Source organism: Meles meles, unplaced genomic scaffold, assembly GCF_922984935.1.
Source record: "Meles meles unplaced genomic scaffold, mMelMel3.1 paternal haplotype, whole genome shotgun sequence".
NCBI classification, from domain to species: Eukaryota; Metazoa; Chordata; class Mammalia; order Carnivora; family Mustelidae; genus Meles; species Meles meles.
The window spans coordinates 63,258-86,064 of NW_025721582.1; the positions used below are offsets into that span (position 1 = coordinate 63,258).

General features: G+C 54.4%; 1 protein-coding gene across 1 annotated transcript in view; it reads right to left on the bottom strand.

Moving 5' to 3' along the window:
* LOC123936514 (voltage-dependent N-type calcium channel subunit alpha-1B-like) overlaps positions 1 to 22,807 on the bottom strand; it is a 124,228-nt gene that overhangs the window by 19,033 nt on the left and 82,388 nt on the right. The window contains 6 exon segments of the mRNA XM_045997001.1: positions 2,078 to 2,204; positions 7,295 to 7,439; positions 9,568 to 9,659; positions 10,970 to 11,035; positions 11,373 to 11,489; positions 14,924 to 14,929. Of these exon segments, the coding sequence (XP_045852957.1) occupies positions 2,078 to 2,204; positions 7,295 to 7,439; positions 9,568 to 9,659; positions 10,970 to 11,035; positions 11,373 to 11,489; positions 14,924 to 14,929 (553 nt within the window).

Genomic DNA, 22,807 nt, shown 5'->3' on the forward strand with positions numbered 1-22,807 from the left:
TCTGTGTGACTCTGGACCACGGGCTCGTGCGCTGTTTCACAGAGGCCACCTCTGGCCCGAGGCTTCTGTCTGCTGTCCGCTCTTCCACAGACTTTCTCGACCACACTCCCACCGGCCTCTGCCTTCCAGAGGCCCGTTTTCAGAAAGCCTGCGCCATCACAAAACCACAGTCTGGCCCTGGTCCACTTCCTGTCTGTCCTAATTCTGCTCCACCTGCGACTGGACGAGGGGCAGTCCTGGGTGTGCAGTTCATAGAGATGTGGGAGAAGTCCTCCCCTCTCACAGGCCTGCTCCGGCCTATGCTTGTCCTGCCCACGTGGACATACGTCCCCGTCTCAACCCACAGTATCTCCGTTTCCCTGCAACACAACCTCCAGAATCACGGTGCCCGCAAACAGCAGCATCGCTCAACCCCACGGTCCAGGTGCCCCTCCTGGGAAGAGCCTCACTTGGAGTCTCCCCTGCCCTCTGACCTGACCAGAGAACCCCCACCTGCCCCAGAACGAGACTGGGCATGGCAGGCCCAGCCTGGTGGCGCATCAGCACAGTGGCAGGACCCCCCAAGGCCACGGAAACAGTCACCTACACTGTGAAATGTTAAGGAACAGCTACGCTCACTCGGCAATGTGTGAAAATGGCAAAAGATTCACAACGGAGAACACCCAGAAACACTATGGGCACAGCGATGCCCGAGAGTTGCGGGTGCTGCCCGTGGTCTCAGGACATGCCGGCCCGGGAAGGTCTCCCGCAGCATCCTCTGACCTTCCTGGGATGCGGCAGGGGCTCCAGAAAGGCTGCAGGAAAGGAGGCTGAGGGAGCCCCACCAAGCTCCCAGGCCTTCCGGGCCCTGGGGTCAGAGCACCTGATCCCCTCGCTGAGTTTCCGTTGAGGGAAACACAGGTAGAAACTCAGGCCATCTGTGGGCCGGAGGGTCCTCACCACGACGACACTGACCATCTCCCCCAGGCCTCTACCACACGGGGTGACCACACCCAGAGCTGCGTGAGGGGGGCACAGGCAGGCTGGGGAGCTGCGGAGAGAGGACGTGGGAGTGCCCACACCCCATCTCCCCAGGCTTCCCCGTGCCTCCAAGCGTGGGAGGGATGGAGCCCGCTCGCTCACATTCGTGTCTGCTGGGCGCTCACCATGACCGAGGCGGGGAGCAGGCCCGTGTCCTCCCCAGCAGCCAGGGCTCTTGGCCCCTCCATGTCCTGGCAGCCTTGCAGAGCGCGCCCTGAATCACTACTCAAGAACCTGCTTGAGAGCGTGAATGGGTGAAGAAGCCAGTGAGGCAGCGGGGGATGAAGGAACAGACAGATGGGCAGACGGTGAGTCCGCGCTGCTTCGTGGGCCCCGAGGGTAAGAGCGTCCCCCTGTGCGAGACTCTCCACGGACGACGGAACAACGTTTTAGCCCCAGCCGGTCCCCTGACGACACCTTGCTGTCTGGAAACGAGCCGCCCCTCACCTGACTTAACCCACCAGGACCAGAGGGTCCCCAACACACTAGACCCTTCCTGGTAGCTCCTTTGATGTCAGTGAAAGTTCACCGAGTGCCCGCTGTTCGCAGCCGGGGCTGGGACACAGGTGCGTGTTGGCTCCTGTTCCCAAGGGCGATGGCAGAGAGGGAGAGGCCTGAGCCCGTGGGCAGGAAGAATGTCATTTGTTCCATGAAGGCCTCCAAGCTTCATGAGGATGGTGAGGCCCCGGGGGAAGGCCCTCCTGCTGTGTCCACACCCTCTTCCTTGAGCCCTCCAGGCCCCTCATGTGACAGACTGCGAGGGGACCATATGCTCCTCTTCCACAAGAGCCCGGAGCCTCACGGACCCCTCAGAAGCTGCTAAGGGCCAGGCTCTGGGTCTCCTGGAGCACTTCTCCGTCCAGGGAGCTGTGTGAAAGCACTGTGGGCATGAGAAGGAACGTGCCACCCAGAGGGGGACCTAGCGCCACCCTACGTGGGCCCTGCCGAGAACTGAGGGGCAGACCTCCCGTGACACAAGTCTGAAGCCCCCCAGCCTTGTCCCGAGATCCGTGGCATGGACCACCCTGAGGACCACGGAGCACGGGGGCGACTCACCACGCCGCCGGGTCGTAGTCAGCCCAGACCTGGATGAACTCGTCCAGGTGGTGAGGCCCTAGGATGGAAGAGCCCCGTGTCAGGTACTCAAAATTGTCCATGATCACGGCCGCAGAGAGGTTCAACATCTGCAGGACAGGAAGGAGAAGGGGTGACATAAAGAGACCTCCGCCGGCCTCTACTCTAGCCCTTCCCCTCCCGCCGAAGCCTGTGTGAGACCATCCCAGCAGCAGAGGCCACTCCAGCTCACCCGGAGCCCGTCCAGCCCTGCTTCCCCGGCAACCTCCGCCCTCCACTCTACCACCACGGCTGGCCGCGGGCCCCTGCCCCGGGGCTAGATCCGCCAACTCTCCTGAGCCCTCCCGCCCCCTTCCGCTGCCCACCTCCCGTCACCTTCCTCATCCCCTCCCAGCTGGCTGCCAAGGGAAGCAGCGACTTTGGAGTTAGGGGTTTCGATGCTGGTGGCCACAAGCTTGGCTTCTTTTTCCCTTTAATGGAGTTGAAATTCACAGAACATGCATTCAGTGTTTCACAACCCAGTGGCTTTACTAATTCACAACATCAGTCAACTGCCTCTCGGGTTTCCAAAATTCTTTATCGCCCCAGAAAACGCTTGTGCCAGAAGGAGTCACTCACTTGTCCCCCTTCCCTACAGTGTCTGTCCGGCACCCACAGGCTTGTCTCCTTGGGGCGTTTCATGCGAGAGGAGTCCCTCAGCACGGGGCCATGGAGGGCCTCCCGGGCCCGGCTTCTCCGCTTTCCATGAGGCTCACCCAGTCGTCAGGCGCAGAACCGCACGGCGTTTTAAGGCCGAATAACATACCGTGGGGGGACACAGCAGTTTGTTTCTCTGTCCACCCACCGATGGACGTGTGGGTCGTTGCCACCTGACGGCTGAACTGTTTTCCACAGGAGTTGCTGCATTTTGCATTCCTACCGCAATGCGCAAGAGTCACTATTTCTCCACGTCTCTGACAACGCTGGTTATTTTCCGTTAAAAAATGGTTATTGTGGCCATCCCAGGGAGTGTGAAGCAAGTGCGTGGTTTTGAGTTTCCTTGATTTAGTCCAAAGATGATGAATATCTTCATGTGCTTGTTGGCCACGTTGCCCACCTTCTGGCCGACATGTCTGTTCTGATGCTTTGCCCACTTTTTTGTGCTTGTCTTTTGCAGCTCAATCCTGAGAGTTCTTTATGTGTTTTGTATGTTACCCCCTTAAAAATATGCGACTAGTCAATATTTTCTCCCATTCCTTAGATTGCGTTTTCACACTTCTTATCATCCCCTTTGACACACAAAAGTGTTTAATTTTGAGTAATTTATTTTTTCTTTTTTTGCTTGTGATTTTGGCGTCAAATCTAAGAATCCTTCGACAAATCCGAGATCAGGATCTGCCCCCATGCTTTCTTCTAAGAGTTTTGTGGTGTTCACACTACATCTAGGTCTTTTTCCAGTTCTGGGTTCATTTCTGTATACGGGGTGATGTGGGGTCCATCTTTTTTTCCCCGCATGTGGACATCTGGTTGTCTCTTCGCGATGTGTCAGAAAAACTGTTCTTGCCACACTGAGCAGCTTTGCACCCTCATCAAAAATCAACTGTCCATGGAGATTTGGATTTATTTCTGGAGTCTCCATCCCACTCCCACGGTCTGTCCTTACGCCAATGCCTACTGCCCTGCATCAGCCTTACTGAGGTAGACGTGACTGACACAGTCACGAGACACTCCAGTCTCTCCACACACAATTGTCGAAGCGCCCCTGCCGTCCAGCTGACACGCCCATCACATATTTTTGGAAGAATACTTACGTTCCGCCCTCTAGAAAATTCCAGTTATACAATGCAGAGTTATCAGCTATAGTCACCATGTTTTACTTCACACGCTTGGACTTTATTCGTAGTAGAGCTGAACGTGTGCACCCTTTCACCAACTCGTCCCTACTTCCCCCACTCTCCAGTCCCTGGCAACAGCTCTTCGACTCTGTTTCTGTGGTTTGGCTTCCAAAAAAAATTCCACATGTAAGGGATATATGTAGTATTTGCCTTTTTCTGTCTGGCCTTTTTCCCCTAGCACAATGCCCTCAAGATCCATCCATGCTGGCAGAAATGACAGGAGGGTTTCCTTCTTTCCCGTGGCTGAATACTCTGTGTGTGTGTGTGCGTGTGTGCACACCAAGTCTTCCTATCTACTCCTCTGCTGATGAACACTTAGGTTGTTTCCGTGTCTTGTCTATTGTGAGTAATGCTGCAGTGAACGTGGGCATGCAGATCTGTCTCCAATATCGTGTTCTCCTTCCATGTGGACATATACCGAACGTGGGATTGCTGGATCATATTTTAGTTCCATTTTTTATTTTTTGAGGGACATCTACACTGTTTTCCATAGGGACTGTACCAACTCACATTCCTACTGACCGCGTACAGCGGTTCACTTTTCTCCACATCTTCGCCAACACCTGCCATCTCTCGTCTTCTTCCTGATCGTCCGTTTTAAATGTGGCGAGGGGTTGCTGTTGTCTTGATGTGCACTTCCCTGGCGACGGTGACACGGAGCACCTTTTCATGTACCTGTCGGTCATCTGTATGTCTTCTTCGGAGAAGGGCCTCTTCAGCCACATTGTTCTGACTCATGGTACCGTTACAGTAAGTTTTGTAATAGGGAAACGTGGGTTATCTCACTCGGTCTTTAATTTTCAAGGTTTTGTTGTTATTTGGGGCTCCTTGCCATTCCACACGAATGTGAGGATCAGCTGTTCCATTCCTGTAGAAAGGGCCCTGGAGCTCTGACAGGGAGCACACTGAATCCGGAGCTCACTCTGTGGGGACGTTGCCGCCTCACCAACGTTGCCTTCGGATCCGTGCGCCTGCATGTCTTTCCACTTAATTAGGTCTTCCTTAACTTATTTAGCAGTTTTTACTGTGCAAGTTTTCATCTTCACAGGTACTTATTCCTAGGTATGTTATCCCTTTGGATGCTACTGGAAGTGGAATTACTTCCTTAATTTCCTTTTCAGGCTGTTTATTGCCGGTACACAGAAACATAACTGACTTTTATGTGTTGATTTTGTACTCTGAGACTTTGATGAACTCATTTATTGGTTCTAGCACTGTGCGTGCGTGTGTGTGTGCGTGCGTGTGTGTGCGTGCGTGGGTGTGTGTGCGTGCGTGGGCATGGGCGTTCTTCAGGATGTTCTACATATACCATGTCATCGGCAAAGAGGGATAGCTTTACCTTTTCCTCTCCAATTTGGGTGCTTTTTATTTCTTTTCCTTGCCTACCTGCTCTAACTAGGACTTCCAGCACAATGCTGGGTAGAAGTGATGAAGAAGTGGGGACCTTGTCTAGTCCCTGATATTTGGAGGAAAAGTTTGTAATCCTTCGTCACTGAGTTTAATGTCAAGTGTAGGTTTTCATAAGTGCCCTTCATCCCGTTACAGAAGTTCCCTTCTGTTCCAAGTCTGCTACGTGCTCTTGTCATGAAAGGGTATTGAATTGGGTCAAGTGCTTTTCTGCATCTATTGAGATCATCATGTCAGGTGTTTCCCTCATCACACTGGTTAGTCTCTGTATGTCAAAGATGCATCCCTGCACTCCTGGGATAAATCCCGCCCGATCACCGTGTCTAACCCTTAACGTGCCGTTGGAGCCGGTGTGCTGGTATCTCGTTCAGGACACCTACTGTGTACTCAGCACGGGCGTTGGTCTGTAGTTATCTTTCTGGGGGCATCATTCCTGTCCTTGGTATTAGGATAATGGCAGCATCACAGGATTTGTTAGGAGATATTTCTCTTCTTCTACTTTTTGCAAGAGTTTGAGTAAGGGGCACTTGCGGGGCTCGCCAGTTCAGCGTTCCAGTCTTCGTTTCAGCTCAGGTCATGATCTCAGGGTCATGAGATCAAGCCCCACATCAGGCTCCGCAATCAGCATGGCGTCTGCTTGGGATTCTCTCTCTCTCCCTCTGCCCGCCCCCCTCTAAAAATAAAAAAAGTTTGAACAGGATTTATGCTAATTCTTCTTTAAGACCATTTTCTGAATTTGATAAAATATACATAGCAACGAGCTTACAGATTTAATGACTCTGAAGTTCACAGCTGAGGGGCACCGTCCCCACTACCTGTCCCCAGAACTCTTCCGTCTTCCCCGACGAAACCCTGCCCCCACGAAATACTAATCCCCATCCCCTCCCCCAGTCCCCGGTGCCTGCCATCGTACTCTCCGTCTCTACGAGCTTCCCTGCTCTAGGGACTTCAGACAGCTGAAACCGTGCCGTTACTTCTCCTTTGGCCGCTGGTTTCTTTCTCTTGGCGTCATGACTTCACGGGCCATCCATACTGCAGCATGGGTCAGAACGGCCTCTCTTCCTAAGGTCGGATGGTACTCCCTTGTGTGTCCATGTCACAACCGGTCACTCGCTGGTGGCACGTTGGTTGTTTCTGCCTCCAGGCCATTGTGAATGACGCCGCTGCAAACGTGCGCGCACCAATACCGGCGTGAGGCCCCTCCCTCAGCTCTGGCATGTGCCCGGAGTGCAGCTGCTGGATCAGACCGCCACTCCGTCGTTCCCTCATCGAGGAGCTGCCCTGCTGACTTCCACAGCCGCCGCACCACCTGCCGCCGCCGCTGGCCGTGGACGAGGGCGTCTCTGCAGCGCGCCAGCAGACTGCAGGGGCCGCTTTCTCCCTCGTTTGCTCTCATGCCCGTGTTTCATCTCCTGTCACGCTGGTCCCCACCCTTCTCTAGGCACTGTCACCTCCAGCCACCTCCCTGGTCACTCTTCAGCCTTTCCTGGTCAGAAGCCAGAGCAAGGTTTGGAAACGTCACCCAGACTGGGTCATGGCCCTGCTCCAAGTCTCCCAGGGATGTCTACTGGCCTGGACCAAAATCCACGCCCCAGGACCCAATCCACTGAGCTCCGCGCCGCCCCAGGCGCGCCGGCTGCAGCGCTGCTTCTCTGTAACTCACCACCGTGGCAGAGGCTACAGGCTAAAGGACAGGGGTCCTGTGGAAACTTAAAACTCTTTCTGAGAAGGAAAGGCCCACAGGAGCTCATCACAGAGTGGGTCCTTTTACAGGTCATCGTCTCCAGAGACACAGGACCATCAACAGAGAATCAGCTTGCAATGAGACATGAATCAGCCTCAGGGATCTGTGAGAGACGTCGGGGTTCCTGGGATGGACTGAGACAGGTGGACACATGGGCACAGTGACCAGGACTTACCAGGAAGGAACAAAGGAAGATGAAGGAGACGAGGTAAAAGTAGGCAAAGTCGCTCCCACACTCACTGGCGTTGGCGTGCTCATCGCAGGCCTGATTGCTGAGACAAGACAGCATGATCTCATGCCAGGCCTCCCCCGTGGCACTCCTAAGAAGAAGGGCAGAGCCGTGAGGCCCACGAAGGAAGGGCCAGGCCAGCCGGAGAAGGGCTCCCAGAGGAGCGGGCGCCGGTGCACACCCTCACTGGGCTCAGAACCCTCTGGCATTAGGTTTGCAAACTGACCATGAACTCAGAAAGAACTACTCACTGAACGTAAGGCAGTGCACCAGAAGCCGGCACCGTGGTGAGAGCCCCTCCATGGGCCGCTGGGCCCCTCGAAGCCAACACAGACTTTCTTGGCCTGCCCGACAGCAGGTGCCATCCCAGCCTTCCTTGATTCAACAAGTGGGGGACTCCACCCCTCCAGTTTCTCCGGCCAAACAGGTCGTAGTCATCCCTGCCTCCACTCTTTCTCACCACCCCTGTTCATCAGCTCATCTGCTCCAAAGAACATCCAGACTCTAACCCTCTCACCACCCTGGGTTAGGCCGCCATCACCTTCCCTGGGCTCTGCAACAGCTTCCAAGGGGCTTTTCCTGCTCCCACCCCCCAACACCCAAGTGGGTCCAACAAACACAGGTAACATCAAGTCACTTCTCTCAACACCCCCCAACTCACTGCAAATCCAAAATGCACACAATTGCCCGCAACTCTTTGCGGCCTGCAGCCCATTCTCTCTCAGTGGTCTCTGCTCAGCCCACTCCAGCCACACCAGCGTCTGCTGCTTCCGGAACACACCAAGAACAGCCCCACCACCCTGAGCGGCCACCATGGAGGACCCTTCCTCATGGACTTTTGTCCCCGATCTGCAGTCAGAACGAGGGCCGGAGGTCCAGCAGACTTGCAGGTAGACCAGAGGCCTGGGTGCCCCCCACCTGGTGTGCCCGTGTGGCCAGCTCCGGGCACAAGCGAGCCCACTGGCCATCACCAGTGGCTAGGAGTAGGGGGCTTTTCCTGCAGGGCAGCTGTCCTGTGCCAGGCCTGACCGACATGGGCATCCCCTGTGACTCAGAGATCAGGGAGGAAAAGAGATCTTTGAGAACAAACTCTTCCAGCTGTGGCTGGTTTCATAGGCCTGCCTCAACTCCTGGAGCCTGAGGCAGGACATTGACAGATGAAGAGACGAAACGAACATAACAGCTAAAGTCCGGAGAGACGATGTCATCTGGAGAAAGTGTCGGCCTCTGACTGAAAGAACGAGAGTCGGCCAACTCTCTCCGGGCAGCCTAGCAAGGCAGACCGGCCTGCTCTCCCTCCATGGAAAGAAACTCACGGGCCCTGCCTGGGACTAACTGTGTGGGACACCCCGAGCTCAGGCCTTCCAAGCATTTGCATAAAGAAACGCACACGTGGGAACCTCAAGAATGAGCCCCGGGTGGCACCTTGTGTCAGCCCCTTCCTCCCCACGTCCCTCCAAAGGGCTCCTTTCTTCCCTCCAAGGATCACGGTGGTGGGCTTGCCTTACTGAAGGAGACCCTGGAGGCAGGGAGACACATTCACCCCTCCCTTCAGCCCCCACACTGGGAGGGTCGACAGCCCCCAGTCTGCGGAGAGCGTGCCCCGTCTCAGGACAACAGGCGCCCCCAGGCCTCCCGAGCACGTCTTCACCTGGAGGCACCTGAGCCAGGACCAAGCCGCTCTGCCGCTGGACTTGGGGTGGAAAGCCTAGGGAACTGCAGTCCTGTGAGCCCCGGGGGCAGCCGGAGGCACACTCGCACCAGCAGGTCTGGCCAGCTGAGTCCCTTGGGTCCCTCAGTAGCGCACACGGCATCGGCAGCAGCCCCGCCGCCCAGCGTCCCTCGTCCCACAGACCCTGCAGTCAACAAGGTGAGCAGAGGAAGGCTTACAGCCAGCACACGGAAGAAGATCCTGCGGGACACCTTCTGTCCTCCCAGACCCTTGGCCGCAGCCTCACTAAGCCCTTCTGGCCACCACCGGGGACCTGAGCCGAGGTGGTCAAGGCCAGCCTCACAGCTGGGGCTCTCAGGTGGACCTCCCTCGGGGGCTTGCGTTCCGTCTGCCCCGAGGCCCAGGAACCCTTAAGGAAGGATGCCAAGGAGAGCAGAGAAGAAGCTGGGAAGGCCCACTGAGGGGAGGCCTGCCCGAGTGGGTCGGCACACCCCGTCCCTCCGGAACGGAGGAGCCCCCAAGCCTGTGCCGACCCCGACCAACACACCTGAACAGCAGCATCAGGGCCTGCAGAAACGTCCGGAAGTTGTTGTGCCGGTGGATGCTGCTGTCATCATCCAGCGTGATATTTCCAAAAACCTGAAAGGAGAAAGAAGGCTGCAGGCTGGTGCTGTTGGGACCCCCGGAGCTGTGGCCAGGCAGAGGAGGGCATGTGCCCATGAGAACCCACAAGGCCCAGGACACAGCCCTTAGCCACCTCCACTGCGGCCGGGGCTGGAGGGGCCCGTGCTTCCAGCCAAATGCGTCTCTGCTCCCCCAGCTCCACGTGTCTGCAGACACGAGTCCGCACACCCAGTAAAAACGCGGCCGGAGCTCAGCGTGCGTGGGCCGCTCCGTTCGGAAGACGGATGATGCCCTGGAAAGTTCACTCTTTCATCAGTGACACGGAGGCGGGAATTATTGTGATAATAGCTAGGAGATCAACTTGAAAGTTTCTTTTCAAGTGTCTGTGCAAATACCAGAATGGGCTTTTTATCCACTTTGATTTCTTTTTGGGGTTAGGAATGCAAACAAGTCAGTAACCGTACTTGGCTTAAAATCTGTAACCTGGCTGAAAAACTTAGGAACTATCACATCTTCACCAAAAACAAAGCTCAGTGACCCTTATGGTCTTATACATCCACCAAAAAAAAGCACAGAAATACATTTTAAAGAGCATCAGATATCAGCAAATTTTAAAGCAAGAGAAGCTTTTCACTCCCTGAAACAGAGTTTAAAAATCAGTTTGCGCCTAACCTTTGAGACAGTGGCTTCTCCCACTGTAATTTAACACTGGGATCCAACTCCCACCCTACTGTTGAAAAGTGGCCCGATGCCAAAGATTTAAATCTGGAACCCGGCTTCGTGTCTCTTAAATGTTTTTCCAAATAGCTGACAAAGGGTTTTGGGGAAATGAAGGCGATCTAAATCCTCCCAGCTGGACCTGCCAGTACAGTGATCCGATTCGACCCTGCCGACTTTTTCTGCTGGAACACACAATCTCCTGTAAAGGGTCGGGCCAGTTCTCTGGACTGAGAGAAGGACCGGCTGGCGCTCAGCACCAGGCACACGTGCCTCAAAGCTCCACCGGCACGGGGGCCCAGCACCCAGTCCAATGAGCCCACCGACACCGTGACAGCCCCGTGAGGTTTTACTCAGGAGCACGGCAGAGCACGGTATGACAGACGGGGGGACTACACCTCACTAGAGGACTCTGGAGACAGGCCCAGACTCGGGGTGCCCAACCTCAGTGTCCTCATCAATAGAACAGCCTTTCTGAGAGTTAAGTTCACAAGGTCCTGAGAACGATGTCTGCCTCATAGCAAAGCTCCCCGAGTGTCACTCTGTCACGGTCGCCACGCGGGGACCGGACCAGCACCCGCCGCTCCCAGTGCCGTCAGCGCGCCCACCTGCATGCCGATGATGGCGTAGATGAAGAACAGCATGGCGATGAGCAGACACACGTAGGGCAGGGCCTGTGGAGACACACGGAGGACACGCCAGCTCCAGGGGGCTGCCCCGCTGCCTGGCTCGTACCTCGTCTGCGGAGGGGATGGTGGCTGCATCTCTGGGGCCGCTCGGACCTCAGCGGCCGCAGAGCCACCCCACTGACCGCAAAGCCCCTCCACCAAGAGGCGGCCTCGCTTCCTTCATCCCTGAGCAGTTGTGCGTCCCGCCGCAGGGTCAGTGAGCACGACTGAGGCGCTGTCTGGGCAACTTCGGAGGTCTGTAAACCACAACAGGGCAACAGGGGCCAAGGGGCCTCCAGGAGGAGGGCCGCTCCGGGGGTCAGGGCGCCGGGCCGGGCCTCACCTTGAAGGACTGCACGAAGGTCCACAGCAGAACGCGGATGGTGTAGCCTTGGCGCAGCAGCTTGATGAGCCGGGCGGCCCGAAACAGGCGCAGGAAGCTGAGGTTGATGAAATTGTTCTGCGGGGGAGACAGGCTGTTCTCAAGCCGGCGGCGATCAGCCTCCCGCCACGGCAGACCTCCCACCCGCCTCTCCCAGACCTGCCCCGAAGGAAAGTGGATCCAAAAAGACACCAAACAGAAAGTCACTGCTCTACAGTAGAGAAGCAGCAATCGGCCACCAGAAAACCTTCCGAAAGTGAAGCTTGTCATTGCCAATCACCTCTCATGCAGCAAATCAACGGAACCCTCTGCTCTAGGCTCCCCTGCACCCGACAGGGACGGAGAGAGACGAACTCCCAGAAGCAGCTCCTTGCTGCCCAGAGGAGCCAGGAGACCACCTGTGGATGGGCCTCCAACGTGGACCGCCCCTTGCGAGACACAGCCAAGCCGTCCAAGCGCCGGGCAGGGCTGCTTCTCCACGGAGAGCCTCTGAGGGGCCCTTCCCTTCTCCGCATGGCTAGCAAAGCCCCTGCCTGCCTGGGACCCGGCAGAGGGGCAGACCTTTCCCCCAGAGCTGCTCATGGTGCCTGCCGACAAGTCACCGTGGGAAGGGTAAGTGTGGGCGATACCACTGCCCACACCACGGAAGCCACTCAGGAAATCCACGAATGCTCCCAGCGGCAGAGATCCCGGGATGTCAAGCATGGCTCCCTCATCCGAGGGGCAGTGAGCCTTCCACCCCGGCCCGGGGGCACCTTGAATTATCAGCCCATCCCTTTCAGGAAGCACGGCTCTGGGCGGATGACGTAGGGGGGCTTGTGGCCCTGGGCACCTTCCCGGCCTCTGTCTGCTTAGAGACCAGGTGCCTGCACGACAGCCGCTCCCTGACCCCTGGGTGTCTAACACACACAAGCAGCTCAGGCTTAGACACAGCATATCGCCGGATTCAGTGGTCCGACGGAGACAGAAGAGAACACGACATGTTCAATGAGAGCGGCAGCGGGAGAGCACGTGCAGGGGCCGGGGGAGGCGGGGAGAGCTGGCTGCCCCCTCCAGGGCTGCCCAGCTGGTCCTGGCTGGGACGAAGCGTTCAGTGGACAGGCAGGTCTCACTCCTACTTCTGAGGACGGAGGCCCCCACCCAGCTTTGTCTGCCCCTTTGCTTCCCACCGGGTGGGGGGTGCTGGGGACTGGAGTCTGTGTCTGCTGGCGGCAGAGGTGGGAGCCAGGAGGGAGGAGGCTGGTGCTCACAAGGAGGTGCGGACTAGGGTCTGGATCAGCAAAAGGCAGAAGTGGGCCGTGGGGTGGGACCCTGGAGGGCGAACGGGCTTGCCTACCGCTCCCTCAGCTGCTGGGAAAGGAACTCTCAGTGCGGGACACACCCAACCCGCCCTGCGGGCCCCAGGCTTGCAGGGGAGCCAGTCGGCTCCGGAGCACCGGCACAGCCGTGGAAGGGTGACCTCATTACAGCGCTGGGAGATCCTCCGCATGAGGCAGTAAAGCCGAGGAAGGCGAACGAGCCGCCAAGTGCCTCCTCCGAGGTCCCCACATGGACCGGACCCGCCCACTTGCGTCTGGAGGGCCCAAGACTGTCACAACACAGTCAGCGTCTGCCCAGCCCAAAGGACTTTGCTCAGGCCACGGGCACCGAGAGATTCTGGGGGAAACAGAGGCTCTGGGTGAGAAAGAAGGGACGGAGGACAAGGCAGGGGAGGGCACTGGTCGTGTGCACCGTCAGTGCACCGACGCGGAGCTCACACGTCCCCACCTACTTTTTCTGAGACTCAAGCTCTCACCCCTCCCCCCAGACGTCTTTTCTCAGGGCTCCAGGGGGCACTCGGGAGGGGGTGGGGGGGCGCAGACACACAGCTTGAGAGAGCCATGAGGACGGATGGTGACAGCAGCCACAGATACTCCAAGCACGGGTACCCCGGGGCCGCAGCAGGGCGGGAGCTGCCCGGCACCAGCATGCGAGCAAGCATGCGGGAGAACGGGGGGCGGGCAGCAAGCACACGGCAGCCTCCCCACGGCCACCCGTCGTCACCTCTGGCCTCAGCCAGCCCCTCGGTGGTGGAAAGGAAGGGCCTGCCCCATCCTCCCAGAGTCCATGGTTCCTGTCACACCAGAGAGCCCCAAGCACCTTCTTTCAAAGCCAGGCCCTTCCTGACTGCCACCTGCCTCGGCACTGGGAAGGTCTAGGCACCCCAAAGAGGCATTATCGCGATCCGCAATGTGGCGCATGGTTCACCCTGAGGGTACCCTTGTCCCCAGCTCCTCTGAGCCCCTGGCTTCCTCACCCACAAGATGAGGACATTAGGACGCTGTGCCCAGATGCTGAGGAATCAGAGATTTGAGGGATTTAAAGGCACGCCAGGCATCGTGACCCACCCCCCCACAAAGAGGGGCCCCAGGCCCCAACAGGCATTCCCTGCGCCCCGTGCACATCTATTGGGTGCCACACTCCACACTGGCAGCAAGTGAGCGACAGACTGCTCTCCTGCTTGGCTTCTTCCTGGCGGGACGATGAGGAGAAACAGACCCCAATGTGCTCAGCGTGTCATGTGACTGTGTGCTCTGAAGAGGGAGGGCACAGGGGCGGGGGGGCTCTTCCCAAGGGCATAGGGAACGGCCATGGAGGGGCCCGAGAGACTCGAATATTTCTGCATCAAATGGCATCTTCTCAAAACCTCAAGATCTCCTCCACTTGTGAAATACCTGATCGTTAATGTTCACTTTCTGTAACAGGATCTCAAGACCTGCTACTTTATATGAACTTCCAGTCACAGCCTCAGTTTCGTCGGCTCCTGGTGTCTTTGCTCTCCCGTCAGATACTCCTGAAGGCCTGGGGGAAGGCCCAGTTCACGCCACCGCAGCCCGCACGAGCCCACGGAGCAGGCGTGCACGAGCCGGCCACGTGCTCCAGGGAAGGCTGGACGCAGGAGCCAGGTGCTCTGTCTCTGGGGACAGACCCTCTTCCCGCTCCATCAGGCCTTACACGACCCCTTCTGAATCACGGAGACACAATCTCCGATCCCCTCCAGCCCCGAGGCCCAGAGCGGATTCCCCCTGGAAGGGCAATTCCAGGAAGAACACTATAGGAGGCATCGCCAGAGGCCACTGGGGAGAACCACCTTGCATGTGGGTTCGATGGGGACAGAGCAGAAGGGAGATGGTACCAGAGAAACCATGGACTCCACAGGAGCAGGTCAAACCTCATGCCCTACAACATCCCTCCAATTCTGAACCCAGTCCCAACAGGAAGAACTGGCTGGGCACTGACCCACTCGGCTCAGAAGACCAAGGCCAGTTCCTGAATCAAACGGTCCCCGGAAGGGCCCTCGGAAGCCCCCACTGGACCCCAGATGCTGAGGAGAAGAGACCAGAGGGGATGGGGACTGCCAGACTCTGGCCACACGCCTCAGGAAGCAGTGGTGAGGCCTCACAGGAGAAGGAACAGGAGCAGAGCAAGCAAAGCAAGGAGTTGTAAGAACTGTTTAAAGTCATGAAGCCAACCGTTTCCTATACGTGACGTTTTCATGGATGGGTGTTTGCGTGTTATTTACAAATTGGGATGTTTGAGCAGCAGGTGCACAACATACAGACGGAGACATGGTTTTCGCATCGTATGTCGGTTGGGTGGCGTGAGTCAGCGGGCAGTTTACGGTGAATCAAGAACAAAAACCGAAAACAAAAGAGAAAATGAGTCACCAACAGAAGCAAAAACTCGAACTTCGAATACCTCACTGGAAGATTTTAGGATTTTAGTGAACTTCGCACATTTTGCTGAAAATGCACCAGCTCAAATATTTCGGAAATCTGGAGGCTATGCAGACAGGGTGGCGCTCGTTTGCATTCCTGTTTGTAACGCAGACCCAAAGACGACTCACAGACACGTGTTTTTTTATTTCCAGGCGAAGAAATCAATGTCAGTTTTATGCTTCCCTGGGGATGCTGTCTGGACACGACCCTGGTGAAGGCTATTGCTCTGTTTGGATTAAGTGGGAGGTGGGAACTGACACTCATATTTTTGCCTCAGGAAAAAAAGTACGTTCACGAAGTAACACACGGAGTGACTACACATGAACAAAAATAAAGACGCCACTAATCCACGCGCCGGCTCCCTTTCATCTTTTCCGCTCTGGGCAGAACAGGGTGAAGGACGGGAGCGCCAGTGGCCAGAGCCAGCGGAGCTTCCGAGCCGAGCGGCACCTCCGTCCTCCCGCCGGCCCTGCTGGGCATCGGGGGCTGACGGCCGCCACCACGGAGGGCTTATTTGAAGGGAGATCTCATCAAACCACAAGCCACCCAGGCCTCGCGTGTCCAAGAGCTGAGGGACAGACACTGGGCCTCCTGCTTAGAGAAGGTCTCTGCCTTGTGTGCGGGCCTCTCTGGAGCCAGAGGTCTCCCCAGAAGACATTTCGGCATCGTGCGCTCTGCATGCCTGGCAACGCTCACCCTTGATACCCGCTCGTCATTCTGCCCGCTCTGAGAGGACACACGCCCACGAAGGAACCCAGAGCTGTGTCCTTGCAGATCGGAGCTTGGTGTCTGGGTCCCTCTACCCGGGGAACAAAGACTCTGCTGTGTCCCAGGACGAGGCCCGGAGGGATCAGCCGCCAGTTTGCTCCTCCCAGCCACCACACTGGTACAAACTTCCTGGATGAGAAGCGCCTGGGCAATGCCACAATGCCAATGGCTGGGTGACAAACATCCGTGGTTTCTGCATGAAAGTGGCAGCTCAGAACTTTTCCCCACAGTATTTGGATTGTTGCGTTTTTAAAACCATGAAACATACCACATACACAAAAGAACATGTATAAATACACGTATAGATGCACGTTTTAAAGAAAAGGAATGAAATGTGATCTATCCGTCACCCCGCTTAAAGAAATCAGAATGTCACCAAGACTTCCGAAGCCCTTCTTGTCTCCCTTTGTCCTTGCTAGACATAGTAGTTACCTGTAACTCTTGTTAACAATTCCTTTTCTTTACTGCCTTACCTCAAACTCTGAAAACACGCTATACTTGGCTTCTCTTAACCTGTGACGGGACACTACTGCACGCAGCCTTCTCAGACTTGGGCAGACTTGCTGACGGTGAGCAAACTGCTTCTCAGGGGCTTCCCTCCTGATGCAGACACCACCCTCCCGTGCGTGGGGCGCAGCACTCTGTTCACGGGGGGTCACGACCGGGGCATTCGGGGCTGCCATGAACTGTGTAGCCACGAACCTCTGTATGAGAGGGTCTCCGGGTCACCTGCCCAGACACCCCCTGGCACGAGACCTAAGAGGGAATCCCCGAGCAGCAGGCGTGCCTACACCTGGCTTTCTGGGGGTTGCCACACTTTCCCCAGCAGGAGCGTGGAGGGTCTGGCTGACACACTTGCTAAGCGCCGGCATGGCTGGAATTCCTGTCTGACAAACCGGAGGGTGTGAAAGGGCGTCTCAATGTCATTTCACTTTACGTTTCCTTAACTACAAATAGGTTCATTGGTCATTTCTGTTTCTTAGTCTTTTAGCAAAATGCCCAGTTACACCTTCAGCTCCTTTTTCCATTTGGTTGCTTCTGTTTTTCTTAACGATTCACTGAAAGGCCTTGCACATTCTGGACACTAACCTTCACTAATGGTTCAGAAAACCTCTCGGCCCTCCGACCACGCCTTTGCCAATCGATGTCGGTACAACCGAGGCCCGAGGAGCTCATTCTTGCTCTCTGTCATTGACCTCATCCAGTCTCACGGCTCTGATCTGCCCCTACAGGCTCATGGTTCCCCAGCGTAGGACTGGCATGAATGTCTCCTCCAAACTCCCGGCACATCTGTCCAACGGCCTGTTGGAAAAGTCCTTTGGAAGGCCAGCAGGCGACCCACCCTAACGCACGCACGCTGCCCCCAGACCACATGTACAAACGGTGCACGACCAACCTGGTCCCCCCAGTCTTTCCCGCTCCAATGACAGCCAAGCCACGTCCCCGCGCTCAGATCGGACGCCGTTCTTGCCTCAGCCGTCACCGAGCGCTGCTACGCCGCAGCTCTACTGGAAAACACATCCAGAGCGACGGCCTCTCACCTGAGCCCAAGCCCCCAGCCCCTCCACCGGGCCCCCTGCGTGGCGCTCATATTCTCCCAGACCAGGACACAGGTGTCTGAGAATTAACATTCCGTGGCCTCCCCGCACCAGCAGCCTTCGGCTAGTGGCTGACAGCACTTGCTGAAAAAGACCGGTCGCCTTGCCGCTTGCAGGGATAATGGAGGTTCAGGGCTCCCCGTGAGGACCCACGGTGGTAACTGCCCTCGGAGTACACGGCGCTCCGGCCACCTCCCTCCCCTGGCCCACTTCCTTGCTCCCTGGTATTCCTGAGGTCACCTCCCAAATGAATGACTTGCACTGAACTGTCTTGGGGTCTGCTTCTGGGATGACCAGCTAAGCCCTAACCCACCTAGCTGCTTCTGCCTGTGCCCTGTACTACACTCTCCGCTAGACGTCTGGTCTGAAAACGCAGATCATGTCCCTCCTCTTCCTACCTCACTCTAAATAAAATCCCAAACTGACTGCGACTGCAAATCCTTCCCTTCTCCCCATTCCCCCGCCCCTCGTCACGCAGCAGGTGCAGGTGGGTGAGGCTCGGGGCCGCTGCCCCAGGCGCCCGGCTCCACGTCCTCACAGACCCAGACATCTTCCCTGGCAGGTCACCAAGTCAGTGGCATCTCCTCTGGGCACACAGCCACCAAAGCCCCGCCCCCGGTCCCGTGCCTCATAACCCTTCACGGCTTAGCCTTCTCCCAGTGCCTCTCATTGTGTGACACTGCGTCTCTCTTACTGGAATGAAACTCAGAGATGTTCATCGTTTGTCCCTGCACTTAGAATACTGCTCACCATGTGACAGGCAGTGCATAAATATTGGTAATGGATAATGGGTTCATCCATTTATAATTTATAAGGGATTCATAACAGATAAGTGCAGGAATGTGATGCAAATACCCCCTTCCTCTTCATGGGTTGCCCTTTCTTCTTTTGATGAACAGAAACTCTTCATCTTGTAGAATTTTCTTTTCAATTATGGATGGTGCTTCCTATAGTTTGCTTAAGCAATCGGTCCCTATCCTGAGGTCTTAAAGAGAATCTCCTGTATTCTCTTCTAAGAGTTTTAAAGTTTTTCCTCTTATATTTAAGTATTTTCATCCATTTGAAATAGCTTTTTTGTGAATGGATGAAGATCCGATTTCCATCTTTCATTATGTTGATCATCATTATACCCGCATCGATTGTTGAATTATCTCACCACTAAGCAGCACAGTCATATATCAAGTTTCCATACACGAGTGATTCCGACTCTAAGCGCTTGATTCCTTCCATTGGCTCATTTACTCTCCCCCAAGCCGGCACCACAGTCTTAACACTCTAGCTTTGTACGAAGTCTTATCACCAACAAGAACAGCACCTTTCCACGCCCACTGCCCCAGCAGCACCCTCTGCTTCTTAAGGATCTTGAGTATTTAGGGGGCCTTTGCCCTTTCTGATGAATTTTAGAAGCAACTTGCCAATTTCCAAAACAAAAACAAATTCACTTATTGAAATTACATTGAATCTACAGATCAATTTGGGCAGAACCATCTCTGAAGTTGACACTATTTAGTACTGACGTGCTAACACCATCTACTTAAGTCTCCTTTCCTATCTGTCACTGAGGGTTAGGACTTTTCCACATAAGGATCTTGTGTTCAGATGTCGTCAGGCTATGGGTGGGACGGCTGGTGCGGCCATGATCTGCAGACAACCACTCGCTCGGGCGCTCCACGCAGCAGCCGTGCTGAACGCTCTTCTTGGCTCGAGAGGATTCCAGATCTCATCTACAGATAATAATGTTATCTAGGAGTAATAGCAACTTTGCCTATTTCTGTTTTAATACTTGGGTGTTTTACTTATTTTTCTTGTCTCGTTCACTCAACAAGTGCCTACCAAACACCCAATCCCTGGAACGTGGCAGTGATCCGGACAAACACCTCTATCCTCATGGGGCTGACATTCACTTTCCTGAAGCAACCAGGCCCTGAAGTTCAATGTTGAAAAGAAGGAGAGCTTAGGGTACGGTCTTTTCCTAATTTTGAAGGGAATTCTTTCCAAATTCCACCATCGTATGATGTTAGTGCAGGATTTTTGGTAAATTCTCTTCCTCAAGTCAATAATTCCTACATTGCTAATAATTTCCATCATGAATACAATTTGAGTTTTATTGAACATCTTCTCTGCACCAATGACAGGACCACATTAACAGTATCCTTTGATCTGTGAATCTACATTAGACTCTCTAACGCATTCTACTCAGTGTTAATGAATGAGCATGGAGTATGATCTTCCTTTATTATATTCTGCTTTTTAAATAATTCTGGAGTCCAGGTTGTACTAGTCTCATATCAGTAGTTAGGGGTGTTCACTCTTTTTCTATTCACTTCAAGAATTTGTTTAGGCTCATGAAAGAAATTGAAGAAGACACAAAAAGATGGAAAAGCGTTCCATGCTCAGGAATCAGAAGAATAAACATTGTTAAAATGTCTATACTGCTGGGGCACCTGGGTGGCTCAGTGGGTTAAGCCTCTGCCTTCGGCTCAGGTCATGATCTCAGGGTCCTAGGATCGAGCCCCACATCGGGCTCTATGCTCAGCAGGGAGCCTGCTTCCCTTCCTCTCTCTCTGCCTGCCTCTCTGCCTACTTTTGATCTGTCAAATAAATAAATAAAGTCTTTAAAAAAAATGTCTATACTGCCTAGAGCCATCTATACTTCCAATGCCATTCCGATCAAAATTCTACCGGCATTTTACAAAGTGCTGGAACAAACAATTCTAAAATTTGTATGGAACCAGAAGAGATCCCAAGTTGCTAAGGAAATGTTGAAAAACAAAAACAAAACTGGCGGCATCACATTACCTGATTTCAAGCTTTACTCCAAAGCTGTAATCACCAAGACAGCGTGGTACTGGCACAAAAACAGACACATAAACCAGTGGAACAGAGTAGAGAGTCCAGATACGGACCCAGAACCCCATGGTCAAATAATCTTCGACAAAGCAGGAAAAAACGTCCAGTGGAAAAAAGACAATCTCTTCAATAAATGGTGCTGGGAAAACTGGACAGCTGTGTATAGAAGAATGAAACTCGACCATTCTCTTACACCATACAAAAAGATAAACTCGGAATGGATAAAAGACCTCAACGTGAGACAGGAATCTATCAGAATCCTAGAGGAGAACATAGGCAGTAACCTCTTCGACATTGGCCACAGCAACTTCTTTCAAGATATGCCTCTAAAGGCACAGGAAACAAAAGCGAAAATGAACTTTTGGGACTTCATCAAGATCAAAAGCTTCTGCACAGAAAGGAAACAGTCAACAAAACAAAGAGGCAACCCACGGAATGGGACAAGATATTCTCAAATGACAATATAGACAAAGGGCTGATATCCAAGAGCTATACAGAACTCCTCAAATGCTCAAAAAACAGATAATCACGTTAAAAAAATGGGCAGAAGACATGAACAGACACTTCTCCAAAGAAGACATACAAATGGCTAACAGACACATGAAATAAAATGTTCATCATCACTAGCCATCAGGGAAATTCAAATCAAAACCATGTTGAGATACCACCTGACACCAGTGAGAATGGCAAAAATTGACAAAGAGGTTGTGGAGAGGTTGTGGAGAAAGGGGAAACCTCTTACACTGTTGGTGGGAATGCAAGTTGGTGCAGCCACTTTGGAGAACAGTGTGGAGATTCCTGAAGAAATTAAGAATAGAGCTTCCCTATGATCCTGCAATTGAATTGCTGGGTATTTACCCCAAAGATACAGATGTAGTGAAAAGAAGGGCCATCTGTACCCCAATGTTTATAGCAGCAATGGCCACAGTCGCCAAACTGTGGAAAGAACCAAGATGTCCTTCAACGGACGAATGGATAAGGAAGATGTGGTCCATATACACAATGGAGTATTATGCCTCCATCAGAAAGGATGAATACCCAACTTTTGTAGCAACATGGACGGGACTGGAAGAGATTCTGCTGAATGAAATAAGTCAAGCAGAGAGAGTCAATTACCACATGGTTTCACTTACTTGTGGAGATGAGTAACACAGAGGACAATGGGAGCTGGGGAGAAGTGAGTGGGGAGAGATCAGAGGGGGAGACAGACCATGAGAGATGTGGACTCTGAGAAACAAACTGAGGATTTGGGAGGGGACGGGGGTGGGAGGTTAGATGAGCCTGGTGGTGGGTATTAAGGAGGGCACGTATTGCAAAGAGCACTGGGTGTGGTGCATAAACAATGAAACTTGGAACACTGGAAAAATAAAATAAAGTTGAAATATCAAAAAAAAGGACCTTGTTTAGGGTTAGGATGATCTTTCATGATATTTTAGGCAGAAAGCTAATGCATACAACTACTACAATCACTGATATGAGGCAAGACAAATTGGTTTTCACACCTCACACTCCCCGCTCCTGGCAGGCTTCCTTGAGTTTGACGATGCCATGCATCACTGAGGAAATACTGTTTGAGCCATTTATCACGTGACACGAAGCTGCCAGGTTTGAGAGGACTCAGAGCAGGGAGATGAAGACCCATGCTGCAGTACCAGAAGCCCGATAACTTGGGCCGAGAGATGCAAGATTCCACGGTGCTGGGCGTCCGCGGCGGGCAGACACGCCGTGTGGAGTCCCTGGAAAGTCCGCAGAGAAAGGTCAATGCAAACACCTACAGTTCTGGAGCAAGGCCATGCCATTGGCTGAAGACATCACCCATGGGAGGGGCCACTCCTGGCTACTGGGCCCTGGTGGAGACCGTGTCTGACCATGAGACAGCCGTGTCCACGGCTCCGCTGCTTGTCCTTAGGAGTGTGTGCGGCAGGCCTGCCAACAATCGGTGTCATGGTGGAACCGCTGCATCCAGGGCCAAACCCAAGCACATTCAGAGGACACAGTCACGTGACAGGTGGCCCAGTGCCCCAGGCCTCTCACCTTTGCTGCACCTGTTTCCTTAGCTCACCCCCACCCCAACATATCCTGAGATGATCCTAAAGCCGGGAGAAGAAGCTCAAACCCGATCTCTGAAGCGGCTGGCTCAATACACGGGGGCAGCCTCCCTAGAACCCCACCCAGAGGCGACCCGAAGGACCCGGCGGGGAACCTGATCAGCCACGGCCCGGAAGGACAAAGAAGCTGCCTGTGGTACTGACGACAAGACCGCGGGCAGGAGCTAAAGCTTAGCCACGGCTCCGGAGGGAACGGAAATTGAGGAAAAGCATCCAGATGGGCCCAGCCGACCGTGCGTTACACATCAGTGCCCACCCAGAGCACCCACAGCCACAGGGCACCAAAAACCAGGCCTTGAGCTGGTTGACCCGAG